The sequence below is a fragment of the Bos javanicus genome, chromosome 6, assembly GCF_032452875.1.
Source record: "Bos javanicus breed banteng chromosome 6, ARS-OSU_banteng_1.0, whole genome shotgun sequence".
In the NCBI taxonomy this organism is placed as follows: Eukaryota; Metazoa; Chordata; class Mammalia; order Artiodactyla; family Bovidae; genus Bos; species Bos javanicus.
The window spans coordinates 91,348,638-91,367,274 of record NC_083873.1 but is presented as its reverse complement, the minus strand read 5'-3'; the positions used below and the strand labels follow the sequence as shown (position 1 = coordinate 91,367,274).

Sequence of the window (18,637 nt, the reverse complement as noted above, 5' to 3'; positions counted from 1 at the left end):
TTGCAAACTGTAAATTGCAACACACACATCCGGAACCGGTTTTTTCTTTTCTGTGACTCAGTCAGAAAAGAAGACCCTGAATTACTAATAATATGAACGGCTGGTATATGTTTCCATTTTGGAGGTATGGGTTTCCAAATAAACTCTCTCTACTGTTGTTTTTAAAAAGGCAAAGGTGTTTTTTGTTCAGTTTTTTATCTGCTCTAGCCAAATACTGACTATCGCCAGCATTACAGAGGTCCACACTTAGGCTGCCATTCATTCAAGACTGGGACAGACCGTGGGCTTGTGTACTATGCTGGCACCTACCGCTCTGCACCTGTCTGAGCCTGGCCTCCAGTCTTTCCTTAATCCCAGTGATATATACCACATATCCCTCTGATCCCGTAGACCATTCCACCTGCTCCACTGCACCTTGTGACTAAAGAAGAAAACCTTAGTTAAGGCCATCGAACATTTTTTCCTTCAAAGACTTTAATGATGAAACAATCAAATGATTTGGTTGTTTCATCTTTAAATGGTGGGACAGAATGTGAGAGTCGGAAGAGGTGATACAGACAGTGTGAGAGCAAGACAGCTCCTGAGAGCAAGAGACCTGGCTGGGTGTCTCTTAGTTGCGTACTGGAAAGCCAGTCAGGATATCTGTACCTGTTGATTTTAAGGTACCTCTGTTTTCCTTGGCATAAAAGAGTTTAAGCACCTCCCAGTGCTTGATGTATTATATAAAATGATGGTGGCTGGGAAGTATCTTTGAGAGGTCCTATTGCATGGATGGATTATGCATGTTTTATGCTAGCAGTATGAATGATGTCTTATTCTCAGAACATTTCTCCACCTCCTGCAGTAATATGTTTCTTGTATCCAACCCACATCCCTACTGCAGTAACACAAAACCTATTTATTCCTATTTGTCTTCAAACAAGAAAAGTTCTAGTGAGTAACAAGGAAGCATTGATATTCTGTGTCTGACTCTTAGGCCACTAACAGTTGGGGAGAACTCTTTGAGTGACTGAAATATTTAAATGCTAATCACTTCGCTTAGCCTACATTTGAGTTAGGTGGAGGACTGCAAGAAGTAACACACGTGTCTTTTTAAAACTTGGTGGTTCAACATTCTTTTGTGTGAGTATGCTTCTACGTTTATTGTATGTTCACATTGTTGCTCTCAAACAGATATGCTCCCTTCTCATATCTTAAAGTCATGTAAAATTTCATATGTGGAACACAATGTGACTATTATGTATGTGGACAGTGTTGACATATTGACATAGTTGGTGAAATAATATTGTGACAAAAAGAACCCAAGTAGGCAAAAAAAAAAAAAAAATTGAAAAGAGAATTCACAAAGGGTATGAATTTTTTTAAGGCAAATGATTGAATGAAAAGAGAATTCAACCTCACTGAATACAGAAATGCAAAAAGAAATAAGAACCCCTTTTTTTTTGTTGACCCAATAAGCAAAGTTTAACAAAAGGCATCTGAGGAATGTAAACTGATGTATCTTGCTCTTTCCACTGAGTGATCTTGAGCAACTTTCAAAAGCTTTAAAAAAGTAATGTTCTCTTATCTAGCAATACCACCTTCAGTGGTCTATTTAGAAAATAAAAGCACAGAAAAGTTTTTAATCAAAAAGATACACATACATTATTCATAGTAGCAAAAATTTTTTAACTATTCAGTAATAAGAAAGTGGTTAAATTGTTTCCACCTAATATGAAGTCATTAAGTTGTTAAACCTAGGAAGAACTTTTAATAATACGGGAAATATGTTATACACATAACTAAAGAAATTGTATATATGTATAAAAATTGTGTGTAGCATATGCTATACATATGTATATTACATATATATGTACGTATAAGTTCTATAAATAAATTTTCTGTAGAAAAAAGACGAAGAAGAAACAGACCAAAATACTAAAAAATAAAAAAGTGTATATTGCTTCTTAAAGTCCTCCACTTAACTCAAATGTGGTCTAAGCTAAGTGGTTAAACATTTAATGTTTCAGAGTAATGCATGCTATTTCTGGGAAACCAAAACTCCATTCCAGGTGAAGACTTTGTAAGAATGTACAGAGTATCTGTGTCATTAAGAAGTGTAACCTGGAACGAATATACAACTCAAGAAAATTTTGGTTGAAGAATGGAATTATATTAATGTCACTTTCTTCTATTCAAGTATAGTCAGGTCCTGGTCCTGGATTTATGCTTTTTTTATTTTTTAATTGAGATATAATTCACTTAACATAAAATTCTGCATTGAAAAGTGTACAGTTCAGTGGCTTTTATTATATTCACACAGTTGTGCAACTGCCACCACTGTGTAATTTCAGAACATTTTCATCACCTGCCCCAAAACCCACAGACTGTTAGTCTCTTCCATTCCTCATTCCCACCAGTTCCTGGTAACTTGAATCTATTCTCTCTATGTATAGATATGCCTATTGTGGGTTCGATCCCCGGGGTCGGGAAGATCCCCTGGAGAAAGCAATGGCAACCCACCCCAGTACTCTTGCATGGAGAATCCCATGGGTGGAGGAACCTGGTGGGCTACAGTCCATTGGGTCGCAAAGAGTCGGACATGACTGAGTGACTTCACTTCATTGTGGACATACATATAAATGGAATGGAATTTATATGAAATCATATAAATGATTTCACACCCATGTTGTAGCATATATCAGCACTTCATTCTTTTTCATGGCTGAGTAATACTCTGTTGTATGGATATACCACACTTTGTTTATCCATTCTTCAGTTGATGTATATTTGATTTATTTATACTTTTGGCAATTAAGAATAATGCTGCTATGAACATTTGTATACAGGTTTTTGTATGGCCATTAGATATAGATTTTGGAGTAGAATTCTCTTGGGTATATTATAGAAGTGGAATTTTGGAGTCATATGGCAACATTATGTATAACTTTTTGACTAGCTGACAAACTGTTTTCCATAGCAACTGCCACATTTTACATTCACACCATCAGTGTAGAAAGGCTCTAGTTTCTCTACATCTTCACCAACACTTGGTCTTTTCCTTTTTTTAAAAATTGCCATCCTCATGGATATGAAGTTGTATCTCATTGTGGTTTTGATTTGCATTTTTCTAATAACTGATAATATTGAGCATCTTTTCATGTTTTTATTGGTTATTTGGATGATTTCTCTGGAGAAGTGTCTCTTCAATTCTCTGTCCATTGTTTAATTGGGCTCATACTTTTTAAAACCATAAAGTAATAATATGGCCAATATGGGATTTAACAAATAGTCATTCTATTCCCTAGTTCTGGTTTAGTCTCATGAGGCATGTAGGTTCCACTAGGGCAGTTTCATAAAGATTCAATGTGCTAGTTACTGTATCATTTAGGGTTCTCTAGAAAAACAGAATCAGTAGAGATTTGTATATTTATTGAGGGATTTATGTTGGGTTGGCCAGAAAGTTCGTTTTGCTTTTCCCCTAGGATATTATGGAAAAACCCAGATGAACTTCCAGCAAACCGAGGATTAAGGAATTGGCTTATATGATTGTGGGGGCTGCCAAGTGGCAAGTCTGAAATCCATGGGACAGGCTAGCAGGCTGGAAACTCAGGCAGGATTTCTATGCTGTAGTCTTGAGGAGAGAATTCTTTTTCCTCCGGGAAACCTCAGATTTTGCTTTTAAAGCTTTCAGCTGATTAAATGAGACTACACACATTATCAACAGTAATCTCCTTTACTAAAGCTGAACTGATCACATCTACAATATATAGCAACATCTGGAGTATTGTTTGGCCAAACAACTAGGCACCGTAGCCTAGCCAAGTTAACACATAAAATGAACCATCACAGTTGTCTTAAATAACCATATTCACTTATTTTCAGAAAAATGGGACTAATGATGGAGACTATGTTTTTCTAACTGGAGAAGACAATTACCTTAACTTTTCCAAGATTGTGGAATGGAATGGGAAAACGTAAGTCTAATGGTTTATCAGTATAATTATTTTTTCAATTTTCATTTAAATTGAATGTCCACTTCTGCTTTATTTTTTTAAAAAATTAGCACAATCATTTTTGGGTAAAAAATATAGCAATTAAAAATCTATAATTATGCAAAATATCCTATAATATAAATAATACAGTCTAAACATGTAAAATTATTATTTTGTAAATCAGGATTGGGCTAAGTACTCCACAGATTAAATACTAAAGTATTAGTATTAGTATACAAGTATTAGTATTAGTATACAATTACCATAGAATGATATGTAGGTTTCTCACGGTTAAAGCATGAATCACAAGCCGGTGAAAAGGTTCACTCTTCCACTTGTTACTGTTTGTTGTTGTTTAGTTGCTCGGTCATGTCCGACTCTATTGCAGCCCCACGGGCTGTCCTCTGTCCATGGGATTTCCCAGGCTATAGTACTGGAGTGGGTTGCCATTTCCTCCTCCAAGGGATCTTCCTGACCCGGGGGTCGAACCCACATTGAGTGATGTGTGGCTGCTGGGCAAATATTTTTCAAATTGCTGCCTGTTTGGGGGGAAGGAAAGAGATTCTTTTTTTAATTTAGTGATTGTGCATTGTTTGTGTATCTTTCTTTTATGGTGAAATACATTTCAGTTCATTGCTATAGAATTTCAAAATTATTTCACATTTATAATTTATAAACAAACTACCTCCAAAACCAAATTTCTCCAAAAAGTAACTGAGGCAACTTGCAGTTAAGTCACACATAAAGCAAAATAATTTTTTTAGATCATAGAAATTAGAAATCTTCAAGAAAAAGGAGGCTAATTATTCAGGGACTGTGGTAAGAGGAATTTTCTTCTTGAATATTAAATTTACTTTAAAGCTTCCCAGAAATACAGGCAAGAAAACTGGTGTGGAATATTATCTTTACAATTTTCTATAAAGCAAAAACTTTTTAAATTAAAAAAATTTTTTTAAATTTGTTATAACACATATATCCAGGTGCATACACATATATTTACATACGCATACACATACTCATTCCCAAGGATGTAAGAACCCTGAAAGAATATAAGAAATTGGCAACAGTGTTGCCTTTGGAGGCATAACTAGATGACTGGGTACTAGGCTAACAGAGAAATTTACTTGTGAACATAATATAGCTTGAGAAGGCAATGGCAGTCCACTCCAGTACTCTTGCCTAGAAAATCCCATGGACGGAGGAGCCTGGTGGGCTGCAGTCCATGGGGTCGCTCAGAGTCAGACACGACTTCACTTTCACTTTTCACTTTCCTGCATTGGAGAAGGAAATGGCAACCCACTCCAGTGTTCTTGCCTGGTGAATCCCAGGGACGGGGGAGCCTGGTGGGCTGCCGTCTATGGGGTCGCACAGAGTCGGACACGACTGTAGCGACTTAGCAGCAGCAGCATAATATAGCTGGATTTTGTTTTAAAGCCAATCTGTTGTTTTCTTTTCAGTCTTTTAATAGAGTTTAATCCTTCTATGGGGGCTTCCCTGGTGGCTCAGAGGTTAAAGCATCTGCCTGCAATGTGGGAGGCCTGGGTTCGATCCCTGGGTTGGGAAGACCCCCTGGAGAAGGAAATGGCAACCCACTCCAGTATTCTTGCCTATATGTGTTGTAACTACTGATACAATTACCATATATTGATATATTATTTCATATATTTACACTTATTTCGACATTCTTTTTCACCCTTAGCTGGTTATGTCTATTCTATCCTTGCTGCTGCTGCTGCTGCTGCTAAGTCGCCTGAGTCATGTCCAACTCTGTGCGACCCCAGAGACGGCAGCCCACCAGGCTCTGCCGTCCCTGGGATTCTCCAGGCAAGAACACTGGAGTGGGTTGCCATTTCCTTCTCCAATGCATGAAAGTGAAAAGTGAAAGTGAAGTTGCTCAGTCGTGCCCGACTCTTAGCGACCCCATGGACTTCAGCCTACCAGGCTACTCTGTCTATGGGAGTTTCCAGGCAAGAGTACTGGAGTGGGGTGCTATCACCTTCTCCGATTCTACCCTTAGATTATACTTAATAGTTTTTTTTTTTCCTAACAGAATCATAAGTTAGCTATTATCTTTCTTCTTCCAATGAAACAATATCTTTACCCATTTCTTAGCACAGCTTCTGTGTTATTCTTGTCTACAACTTGTTTCACCTTTTTAGGAAGCCAAATATAACTTAAAAGTTCATTATATTTATAGTAAATTAAAATAACCAATATATTTTATTAATTTGTTAGTATTTTTCTTCTCACATCTTCCCTTTGGGTTTAGTTTTTTTTATTGCTGAAGATCATTAGTACAGTGGTTCTCAAACAGGGCAGTTTTGCTCCCCAGAGGACACTGGGTGATGTCTGGACACATATCATCACAATTGGAGGTCGCTACTGGCATCTACTGGGTAGAGACCTGGGATGCTGCTAAACATCCTGCAGTGTACAAGACAGTCCCCTACAGAGAATTCTGTCAGTTTAGTTCAGTTGAGTCGCTCAGTCATGTCCAACTCTTTGCGACCCCATGACTACAGCACGCCAGGCCTCCCTGTCCATCACCAACTCCCAGAGTCCACCCAAATCCATGTCCATTAAGTCGGTGATGCCATCCAACCATCTCATCCTCTGTCGTCCCCTTCTCCTCCTGCCCTCACTCTTTCCCAGCATCAGGGTCTTTTCCAGTGAGTCAACTCTTCGCATGAGGTGGCCAAAGTATTGGAGTTTCAGCTTTAGCATCAGTCTTTCCAATGAACACCCAGGACTGATTTCCTTTAGGATGGACTGGTTGGATCTCCTTGCAGTCCAAAGGACTCTTAAGAGTCTTCTCCAACACCACAGTTCAAAAGTGTCAATTCTTCGGCACTCAGCTTTCTCTGTAATCCAACACTCACATCCATATATCAGGCTCAAAATGTTACTGGGTTGTTCGTTGTTGTTGAGTTGATAAGTTGTGTCTGACTTTTTGCAACTCCATGGACTGCAGCACCCCAGGTTTCCTTGTCCTTCATCATTTCCCAGAGCTTGCTCAAGCTCATGTCCATTGAGCCATTGATGCCATCCAACCATCTCATCCTATGTCGTCCCCTTCTCCTGCCTTCAATCTTTCCTAGCATCAGGCTCTTTTCTGATGAGTTGGCTCTTCACATCAGTTGGCCAAAGTAATGGAGCTTCAACTTCAGCATCAGTCTTTCCAGTGAATATTCAGGGTAGATTTCCTTTAGGATTGACTGGTTTGATCTCCTTGGGACTCTCAAGAGTCTTCTCCATCACCACAACTCAAAAGCCTCAATTCTTCCACAGTCATCCTTCTTTATGGTTCAACTCTCACATCCATACATGACTATTGGATAAACCGAAGCTTGACTATACTAGGTTTGGAAACCCTCTATTAGTAGTTGTTTCAGTAAGGATCTGTGGGTGGTAAAATTTCTTAGACTGTGCATATTTAAAAATATCTTTATTTCACATTCAGTTTTTAATGATTTTAGTTTGGTATAGAATTCTAGTTTGACAGTTCAAAATTATGAAGATACTACTCCATTTACTTTTGATTATCTTTTTCCTTGACTTTATTGCAGTTTTACTACAACATAATCCAAATTTGAATTTATTTTATTCTGTTCAGCCCTTGGAGCATACTTTAAATCTAAGGCCTTCTATCTTTCTTAAAATTTGGAAAACTTTCAACAATTATATCTTAAATTATTGCCTCTCTGTTATTCACTCTATTCTTACTACCCTCCCCCAAACTCCCACTAAATGTTTATTGAAGCCTCTTGATATAGTCTCTATGTCTTGATCCTTTCATTTTTAATCTTCCTAAGATTATATCTGTGTAAATTCTTTGAAGTAATATTTCATTTAGCCTGTTCTTTCTAACTATGTACAGTCTAGCATTTATCCCAGTAGAGAGTTTTTCTTTCAGAAACTGTTTCTATTCTGAAGATTTCTACTTTTTATTCTTTGGGTCTCTCTAGAGAAGACTCTTGAGAGTCCCTTGGACTACAAGGAGATCTAACCAGTCCATCCTAAAGGAGATCCGTCCTGGGTGTTCATTGGAAGGACTGATGTTGAAGCTGAAACTCCAGTACTTTGGCCACCTGATGTGAAGAGCTGACTCACTGGAAAAGACCCTGATGCTGGGAAAGATTGAGGGCAGGAGGAGAAGGGGACGACAGAGGATGAGGTGGTTGGATGGCATCACCGACTTAATGGACATGGATTTGGGTGGACTCTGGGAGTTGGTGATGGAAAGGGAGGCCTGGTGTGCTGCTGTTCATGGGGTCACAAAGAGTTGGACACAACTGAGCAACTGAACTGAACTGAAGACTTATTTTATTCTTCCCTTTTTATTTGTTAGTAGTTTGCTGTTCTTTTTGAAGGATGCTGCTCTTTCGTTTGTCTCTTTGAGGATACTAAACAGCCTATTTATTAACCAGATTGTTCAATTAATTTAATTTCTTCAAAAGTGAATTCATCTTATCATTGTTGATTTTGTTGCCTATTTCTTAGCATAAGTTGCTTTCATTAAAAAAATGTTAACTTGCAGAATTATTTTCATTGGTAAGTCTGTTATCTATCCACCTGCTCATCCATCCAACTATCCATCCATCCTCTCACCTCTCCCTAGGTAGCAGGTATGCAGTAGTCCACCCAGTAACCCCCCAAACCAGTATACATGGTGGACTTCCACCTCACAATTATGCAGAGCATGAAAAAGTTAGATACTAGCACTGACTCAGTGGACATGAGTTTGAGCAAACTCTGGGAGAGAGTGAAGGACAGAGAAGCCTGGTGTGCTGCAGTCCATGGGTTGGAAATAGGCAGACACGACTTAGTGACTGAACAACATCACAGATCTCGCCAAAAAATCAGCAGGCATCTTGGCCCAGATTCTGGTTATAAGGTGTCTGGGGCTTTCTGCCTCCCTGCGACTCAGCTTTGCTTTCTTCAGCCTTTCTTGCTGAGCAGAAAAAATCCCTGCCCTAGATCCTGATTTCAAGCCCTTGATGGACCACCTTTAATCCTCACCAGCCTCAGAATCCAGACTTGCAGATCTTTCTCTTGGCTTCCATACCTGCAGCCCAGTAGACCAGCAGCTTTAGCCTTCTCACCACTTGGCATTTGTCACCTTTCATTGTCGAAAAAGATGTTTGTGCTTGAGTAGAGTATAGACCTTTTAACTGTTCCCTTTTACGGTTTATCAACCACTGCTCTGTGATTTTACTTGGAAGAGACCCTTAATACATGAATTTAGAATTTCACCTTGACCAGAAGTTGGAAGAATTCCTGTTTTTTGCCCATTCCTTCCTATCTTTTGCATTTTATACCATTATTCAAGGAATTAATTTTTAAAAACCTGCTATCTCAACTGTGCTCTTAGTGAGTCTAAAATCAATTCAAAATTAAACTTTCTTGTGACCCAAGAGAAGTCTTCTGTTAATTTTGGATCAGAGAGCTGTTTGGAGGGGAGACAGTTAATGATCTATCGTGAATATTATCTTCCTGAACATGTCTGTCCAGAGTTCATCTGACTGTGGGCTGGCTGTGAACACGGCTGTTGTGAATGGCAAATTGGATCACTGCTTAAAGCACGTGGATATCTCTAAACCTTTACAGAAGACCCTCAGTTTTGAAGGAAGGGAAGAAAGATGTTTGACTGTTTTCTCTGTCAGAATTGATATTTGGAAATCAGGGCCCTGCTTTTCCCCCTCTTGATCCAATTTCCAACCAATATCACCCTAGTCTGCGTGTGAACAAGGTTCTGTGGGTAGCCAGCTCCCAGTTAGGTCTTGAAAAGTCCAGACCATTAAAAAAAAAAGCCTAGGGACTTTGCTGGTGGTCCAGTGGTTAGGAATCCTCCTTCCAATACAGGGGCTGTGTGTTTGATTCCTGGTCTGGGAACTAGGACCCCACATGCTACAGAGCTACTAAGCCCGTGCACCACTAGAGAGCCAACATGCCGCAACAAAGGGTCCTTGTACCACAGCTAAGACCCGACAAAGCCAAAAATACATAAATAGATAAATATATCTTTAAAAATAGCCTAAAATCCAGTGTGACTATCTGGACTCTTTCTTGTTTCCCTGTGACAGGTCGCTTGACTGGTGGACAGCAGATGAGTGCAATATGATCAATGGAACAGATGGAGACACTTTTCACCCGTTAATCACCAAAGATGAAGTCCTTTATGTCTTCCCATCTGATTTTTGCAGGTAAGAACTTGAAATGTGAGTTCTTTGACTACACGGCCATCAAAAATATGAGGGATGTATATAATTGCACTTATTTGATGAGGATATTTAGGCTTAATGAGTGACCAGCGATAATGGCATATTGAAAAACAAGAGAAGGTATAGCCATTCACAAACCAGCTGTGTTGGTTTGAATATGAGCTCCACCACTTAACAGCTGTGTGACCTTGGAAACATTTAACTACTCTTTGCCTCACTGTCCTCATTTATAAAGTAGGGACAGAAATAGTTGCCTACTTTGGGAGTCATTTTGAGGATAAATGAGTTACTTTAATAAAATACTTAGCCCAAGGCCTGTCACACAGTAAATAATATTAGTTCTTCATTATTATGATATCCTCTATCAGATGTAAAATTTGCTCTGGTCTTCTTCCAGTTGCTACATAGAAGATAAAGAAATCATGCCGTGGTCCCTACTTCAGAGTTCATAGGTCTTTGCTGAGCACTAACCTTCCCGTTGAGCATATCTGCTCACACTTGCCCGCATCTGTCCCTCTCTCCCACCTGCTGTTTCTCTCCAGACACCCACAATGAAGTCCCCTCCGTGGGAGGAAGGCATCCTACTCCACACCCTGACTCCCGTCTCCCCGTCGTTACCTCGCCTTCCGCCCTTCACCATCATACTGCCCAGATGAGTAGCCGATCACGCAGCCTCCCTTTCCTCTCCCGCACCCTCCTGCAAGGCTTTTTATGAGACCTCCTATGTTAGAGGTCACCTAGTTACCTTTGACTCTATGGCATCTACATTCTCAAGAATGGCTGTTCTTCTGGCTTTCATTTATTGTTGTTCAGTCACCAAAGCGTGTCCATGACCCCGTGGACTGCAGCATGCCAGGCTTCCCTGTCCCTCACCATCTCCCAGAGTTTGCCCAAGTTCATGTCTATTGAATAGGAGATGCCATCCAACCATCTCATCCTCTGTTGCCCCCTTCTCCTTCTGCCCTCAATCTTTCCCAGCATCAGAGTCTTTTCCAGTGAGTTGGCTCTTTGTATCAGGTGGCCAAAGTATTGGAGCTTCATCATCAGTCTTTCCAAAGAGTAGTCAGGGTTGATTTCCTTTAGGATGGACTGGTTTGATCTCCTTGCTGTCCGAGGGACTATCATATCTCACACAGTTGAGCACCTCCCCAGCCAGCCCTGTCAGAATCACTGTAAATCTCCCTCATCTCTTGCACTAAATTAGCCACAAGGGCTATTCATCCTCCTCAGAAAGAGCTCTTCTTTCACTCCCCACTCCGTCCCCAGTCTCTGTGCCACAGTGCAGACCTTTCCCAGCTCTGGAGCAGACTATCGGTCACCCTCCAGCAAGCTGTTCTACCTGGTCAGTATTTGTGGAAGGACCGAAGAAAGAGAACATGTTTGAGTGCAATGAGTGAGACAAGGAAACCTAGGAGGGCAGGAGGGGCTTATTAAAGATTTGCCACAGAGGCAACTTTTTCTTGTCTGGTACCACCACTTGTGAAGAGCCACTTGGCAGCGCTTAGTAACGCCAAAGACCTCCAACCCCATGGTTTTACACGCCTCTCCAACATGGGTTCCCTAGCCCGAAGAACTTGGATACCTATGTGAGGGAGACTTACACATCGATTGTAGTTAGGAAAACACTGGCAGTGTTGCCAGAAATAATCAATAAACGATCTATAATTGGAATAGAAAAGTTTTACTTGAGCCAAACTGAGGGCTGTAGCCCAGGAGACGCTAATTCAGAGAGGACTTGAATTGTATTTTGTCAGACTACAAAATGTGGGAGGCGTACAAGGCAAAAACCTCAAGGGTACAGTTAGTTACATGAGTTGTTTATCAAGAAATATAACTGGACCTGTCGAGAAGTAAGGGTGCTTGTTAAACGAGGGTTGGCTGGGATCTGAAATGTTTGCCTAATTGCAAGGGGAGACCTTGACCCTGCAGTTGCAGCTGTCCGCTGCTAGGAGATACTGTTTTGAGAACAGCTAGTGGCGTCCTTGAGTTTAATGCAGTTCAGAAAGTTCAAGTTTTCAGTGATGCAGGAGTGTGTCCGAAACCACATCCACAGTGGTCACCCAATTCCCTCCTGGATGTCTGAACCACAGCTACTCCGTTTTGGTTTTTAAATACATTCCCTTCATTAATGGTTAAAGCAGATGTACCATGCATGTTCGACAGGCCATAAGACAGGCTGTTCTCTTTAGCATAAAGTTTAAGTTAATTCATGTATAAGCCGAAATCACTTCCCCATATCTCAATATGTAAAAATTTCTTCCATCCAAAGCAATCTGAGTGCCTATGAAAAGGAGAACATAAATAAATAAATGGGATCTTTGTATGATAGAATATCGTATAAAAAGTAAAATATAGCAACCAGAGCCATGTACTTTAATGCGAGAAATCTTAAAAATATAACGTTGAAGGAAGAAGCAAATTACAGAAAGACAACATGGTATACTATTATAATAACATTTAGAAATAACAGTGCCACATGTTGTTTATGAGTATGTATGTAGGTAAAAGTATAAAGGCCTGGGAACTTCCCTGTGGTCAGTGGCTAAGATGCTGTGCTCCCAATGCAGGGGGCTCTGGTTCGATCCCTGGTCAGGGAACCAGATCCCACATGCCACAACTAAGTGTTCATGTCACAACTAAAAATGCAAAGATCCTACATGCAAACTTTGATCCAGCACAGCCAAATTAATTATTTTTTTTAAAAAGCATAGAGGTCTGCATGGGAATGATAAACCCGAAATTCAGGATAGTGGTTACCTCTGGGGATGCAGAGAAAGATCAGAGTCAGGAGTATTAGAGAACTTCAGTTGTAGCCGTAAATATATATTTTATTTATTTGAGTGGTGTTTGTTATAAAACGTATTTATTATAATATTTTTCTCTATTTTTCTATTTGCTTAAAATTTTCATTAAGAAATGCTGCAGGGGTGAGATGTACAGTGGAAGGCAACTCCTGCATTAGTCACAACCCAGCGAGAGACATGTCCCACCTGTGGTTCAGAGATGAAACGTGAGGCCCCCCTCAGCCTTCAGACAACCTCGGATGCAGGGATGAAGGCTCTCAGACAAGGCATGTGAAAGTGCCTTGGCTGTCACTCAAAGTGAAAGCGAAAGTCCCAGGGACTATACAGTCCATGGAATTCTCCAGGCCAGAATACTGGAGTGGGTAGCCTTTCCCTTCTCCAGGGGATCTTCCCAACCCAGGGATCGAACCCAGGTCTCCTGCACTGCAGGTGGATTGTTTACGAGCTGAGTCACGAGGGAAGCCCAGCTGTCACTCGGGTGCTATGCAGATAGCTGGCTGGTTTGTGTTAGAAGGAACCACTGATTGAAACCCTAATCTCTGAGGGCAGAATTGATGTTCTACTCTGTTGAAATAAATAACCATGGCAAAATATGGAAACTATTTTTACTTGGGGGAAATGGGTATATCTAATCAAGTATCTGTCTAATGGGGCGCTTGTCCAGGCCTTTGGGAATCTGCGGGGCCACGCCTTTGTCACCTCCTCTGCTTCCGCTTTGTCTCGGCTTCTCCCTGGCTTTTTTTCCTTTGCTTCTGCTCCATCCACACTGGCATGTGCCCTTGCTGGTCTGGATGACTCTTCTTTCTTTTAGCATAAGCATCCGTTCTAACTCATTTTCTTGGTTTTCTACCACACATTATGTCTTTTTCTCAGTCTCATTGGGATGTTAGCACAGTTGCTGCCTCTTAAACATCTTTCACTGCAGTCCATCTCCTAGTTTGTTATACACTGAGTGGCTTGAGCTCCTCTCAGTCTTTCTTTGGCCTCTTCACTTCTGTGTATCCTGTAAGTGTTTAGCTGGATTACACCTGAGAACAGTTGGCTGACTTACTGATTCAGGCAGACCATGTGATGGGGACCCAAGCTGACTTTTTATCCTTACTTCCCAACAGGTCAGTGTATATAACTTTCAGTGACTTTGAGAGTGTCCAGGGACTGCCTGCCTTGAGGTATAAGGTGCCTGCAGAAATATTAGCCAATACCTCAGACAACGCTGGCTTCTGTATACCTAAAGGAAACTGCCTGGGTTCAGGAGTTTTGAATGTCAGCGTCTGCAAGAATGGTAAGAATTCAGAGAGGGGACACGGGTGGCGGTCCCGGGGTCTGGATGTACGATCGATGTTCTTCAACAAAGAAGGTTGTCGGCCCGATAGAAAGAGCAATCCCAACCTCTTAGGAATAATGTTTTGTTAGAGACAGACTCACAGACGTAGAAAACAGACTTCTGGTTACCAAGAGGAAGCAGAGGGTATAAATTAGGAATTTAAGACCAGCAGGTACAAATTACTATATATAAAATAAAGAACAAGGTCCTACTGTACAGCACAGGGGACTATATTCAATATCTTGAATATATATATATATATGTATAAATGAATCACTTCACTGTACACCAGAAATGAACACAACATTGTAAGTTAACTACAATTTAAAGAAAAGTTCTGTAACATGGCTATAGCATAGTTTTTTTTAAAAAGCATTGGCTTTCCTGTAATGCTTTTATTGCTAGGATGCCATGTTGTGTTTTTTCTGGGCAGTAGTTCAGGAGTGGTTTTGGCTTTGTTTGTTTTCAAGCTGGTCCTGGGCTAGGAGTGGCTGGTGGCCGCCTGTGCTGTGTGGGTCTCCTTGGCACCAGGCGCTGGCCTGGGGAACTGGACCCCACCGCACCCGGGTCTCCTGCACATGCGCATGGAGCAGCGCAGCTCCAAAGGGGGCGGGGCTGTAGCTTAGGCGTCCTTCGTTTTTTTCCCTTTGGCTCTTCAACTGAGCACATTTTTGTTTGTTTTTTAGTTTTTTTGTTGGAGTTGATTTACAATGTTGTCTTAGCTTCTGCTGCATAGCAGAGTGAATCAGTTACACATATACATATATGCACGCAGTCTTAGCTTCTTTTCCCTATGCATTTTTACAGACTACTGAGTAGAGTCCCTGTGCTATGCAGTAGGTCCTTATTAGTTATCTATTTTATATATAGCAGTGTGTATATGTTAATCCCAGCCTCCTAATTTATCCCTCCTTCTACCCGTTTCCCCTTTGGTAACCATAAGATCATTTTCTTCATGTTACGCTATTCCTGTTTTGTGAATAAGTTAATTTGTGCCATCTTTTAAGATTCCATATATAAGCGATATCATATGATGGTTGCCTTTCTCTGACTTACTTCACTTGGTATGACAATCTCTAGGCCCATCCATGTTACTGCAGATGGTGTTATTTCATTCTTTTTTTTTTTTTTTTAATGGCTGAGGATATTCTATTGTAAATATATACCACATCTTCTTTATCTATTCATCTGTTGGTGGCCATTTAAGTTGCTTCCATGTCCTGATTATTGTGAACAGTGCTGCTATTAACATTGGGGTGCATGTATCTTTTCCAATTACAGTTTTAATAGAAATAATAGTTCATATTACTAGCAGCTTACTAGTACCAGTCACTGTTGTAAGTGTAATACATGTAAAGAATTAACTGATTTCATTTTCAAAACAAGGCTGAAACAGAAAGTAAAGACTCAGGTAATAGGAGAGTTCATACCTTGGTAATGATTCTCATTACTCTTAAAACTAAGAGTTAATTTTAAGCAGAGTTAGTTTTAAACCCTGACCACAAAGTTCCCAATGTTTCATAAAAATGTCTGAGCTAACCTGCTCCTTTCCGTGAATGAGGTGGAATGACCAGCGGTGCAGCTGACAAAAGCATTTTGTGCATCACAAGGATAGTTTTCACAATCATATGCTGCAAAAACAGCCTTGTTAGATAGACAACCAGGGGCCTCTTTTTATAATTGTGGAAACCAAGGCTCAGAGAAGGAATAGGATTTTTTATAAAATCTTTATCTGAGCAAATTCCTGCTAGAATTTAGGGTCTCTTCATATCTGTACTGTGATGTTTCTTGGGCTTCAATTCTTTAGTTTCTGTTGAGAAACTTGGTAACCCCTTTCTCTTGATTAAAAAAAAAATTTTTTTTTCTGAGTAATGTGCTAACTTTCACCCCCTTGTCTATGTGGTTTGGAAGTTCCCTTTGGGCTAATCCTCCCTTTCGTTGTCTGTTGAGGTCATGGCTCGCAAGACTGGCCATACATCAAAATGATCTGGAGAATCATTAAAAGCATCTATCCCAGAGCCCACATACTAGGGCCCCAGAATCGGTATTTTTTAATGGGCTTCATATGATTCTCATGAAGATGGTGCCTGCATGATTGGGAATGACTGTTCTGGGGAGCACACACCCCAGCGCGGAGATTAGACCTCTCCTGCAGACTCAGTGAGGGGTAGTCCTGATGCAGCACGTGCCTGATCAGCCCATGGTTCTGTGGTTCAAGGCACACATCAGTAACCTTCTGCTTTCTCAAGAAGTTGGTGTCAGAACCCACAGAAGGATTCTATTTTGCAACAAACTTCTGGCTTTAGTCCTTTTCCTCTTGCCTCTTCTGTGTTCCCAGGTGTGAACTAAAATGGTAGCCTCCAGTGTTTTGAATTCCTCAGGGGAACATGTTGGCTAGTGGGATGAGTGAGGGTTCTGGAGTCAGAGGAATCTGGGTTTGAATCCTATTCTGTTCGTTAGCAAATTGGCCCTGTTGCTGAAGGAGGGTTCCGGACAGCAGTTTTCTCATCTGTAAAATGGGACTGATTATAACTTCCTTGGAAGGCTGTGTGAAGGTGAGAGATAAATGTATGCCCAACACTCAGGACAGTGTCTGGCCCTTACTGTCTTCAACAGATCTTTAAAAATACATTTTAAAGGTCAGCATCCTTTAAAGAAGAAAATCATGTCTTTGTGAAACTGTGTAGCAATAGAGAACAAAACTCTGTGTGTCACGAGAGAGATGTCTGAGCCATGGACTCAGACTTCAATTACTTGCCATTAGGTAGTTCAGACGGTAAAGAATCTGCCTGCAATGCCAGAGACTCAGGTTTTTTCCCTAAGTCGGGAAGATCCCCTGGAAAAGGGAATGGCAACCCACTCCAGTATTCTTGCCTGGGAAATCCTGTGGACAGAGGAAGCTGGTGGGCTACAGTCCATGGGGTTGCAAAGAGTCAGACACAACTGAGCAGCTAACACACAGGCTAATTTTTCCCCAAATATATTTTCCTGGCAGGAGTGACTGGGTCCCACTCTTCTTTTCAAGAGCAAAACCTAGAATAGGTTTCCTTTAATAATTTGTTCTTTATTTATTTCTTAAAAGGAGTAGAAAATATTTTTAAAAAAAGAAAGAAAGAAAAGAAAACTAGTGTCTTCCTGTGGGCAGGCGTGGATCTAGTCAGAGACTGGGCTGATGGCAGGACCAGGCAGAGTCTTAAAAAAATTCTGCATAGGGAATTCCCTGGTGGTAGAGTGGGTTAGGACTCCACGCTTTCACTGCTGAGGGTGCAGGTTCAACCCCTGGTTGGGGAACTAAGATCCCACGAGACACAGCCTCCTCACCCCACCCAAAAAAGTATTCTGTATCAACACATGCAGGAGAACAAAGCCTATCTTGGGTAAAACAAAAACAGAAAAGCAAGCAGGTGAGGAGGGCAGTGGGGAAAATCCACTTACGGATAGAGAATCACAGGTGAAACAAATGCTTGAAGATGAGCCAACCCTCATTCCTTCCAAAGAAATCCCAGGGCTGATCTCCTTTAGAATGGACTGGTTGGATCTCCTTGCAGTCCAAGGGACTCTCAAGAGTCTTCTCCAACACCACAGTTCAAAAGCATCAATTCTTCGGCGCTCAGCCTTCTTCACAGTCCAACTCTCACATCCATACGTGACCACAGGAAAAACCATAGCCTTGACTAGACGACCCTTTGTTGGCAAAGTAATGTCTCTGCTTTTGAAGTTGAAAAATAATAATTCAGCTAGTAGTAGTGTTACTCAGTCGTATCCGACTCTCTGCCACCCTGTGGACTAAGCCTGTCAGGATCCTCTGTCCATGAAAATTTCCAGGCAAGACTACTAGAGTGGGTTGCCATTCCCTTCTCTAGGAGATCTTTCTGGCCCAGGGGTCAAACCCAGGTCTCCTGCATTGAAGGCAGATTCTTGGTATAAAATAGGGGTAAATGACATGTCAGAAGTATAAATCCCAAGCTAGGACTTTTAGCCTGACCCTGTCCTCCACTCAAGTTTTCTGTATCCAGCTTTCCACCCCTCACTGAGAAACCAGATTTGTGGTCAGGAACTGTATATTCAGCTTAGACTTGAAAGAACCGCATCACTCATTTCCGTTTTCCTCACACTGCAGGTGCACCTATTATTATGTCTTTCCCACACTTCTACCAGGCAGATGAGAAGTTTGTCTCTGCCATTGGGGGCATGCATCCAAATAAGGAATATCATGAGACGTTTGTGGACATCAATCCCGTGAGTACACACGTCTTCCTGGTTAAAAAGCAGACATGTTATTCTGTCTACATGGTGTTCACCAGTTTAGTCCTG

General features: G+C 40.9%; 1 protein-coding gene across 1 annotated transcript in view; it reads left to right on the top strand.

Moving 5' to 3' along the window:
• SCARB2 (scavenger receptor class B member 2) overlaps nucleotides 1-18,637 on the top strand; it is an 81,458-nt gene that overhangs the window by 50,837 nt on the left and 11,984 nt on the right. Inside the window, exons 5-8 of the mRNA XM_061420538.1 lie at nucleotides 3,865-3,956; nucleotides 10,058-10,177; nucleotides 14,112-14,281; nucleotides 18,444-18,562. Coding sequence (XP_061276522.1) covers nucleotides 3,865-3,956; nucleotides 10,058-10,177; nucleotides 14,112-14,281; nucleotides 18,444-18,562 — 501 coding nt within the window. The remainder of the gene's footprint in view (nucleotides 1-3,864; nucleotides 3,957-10,057; nucleotides 10,178-14,111; nucleotides 14,282-18,443; nucleotides 18,563-18,637) is intronic.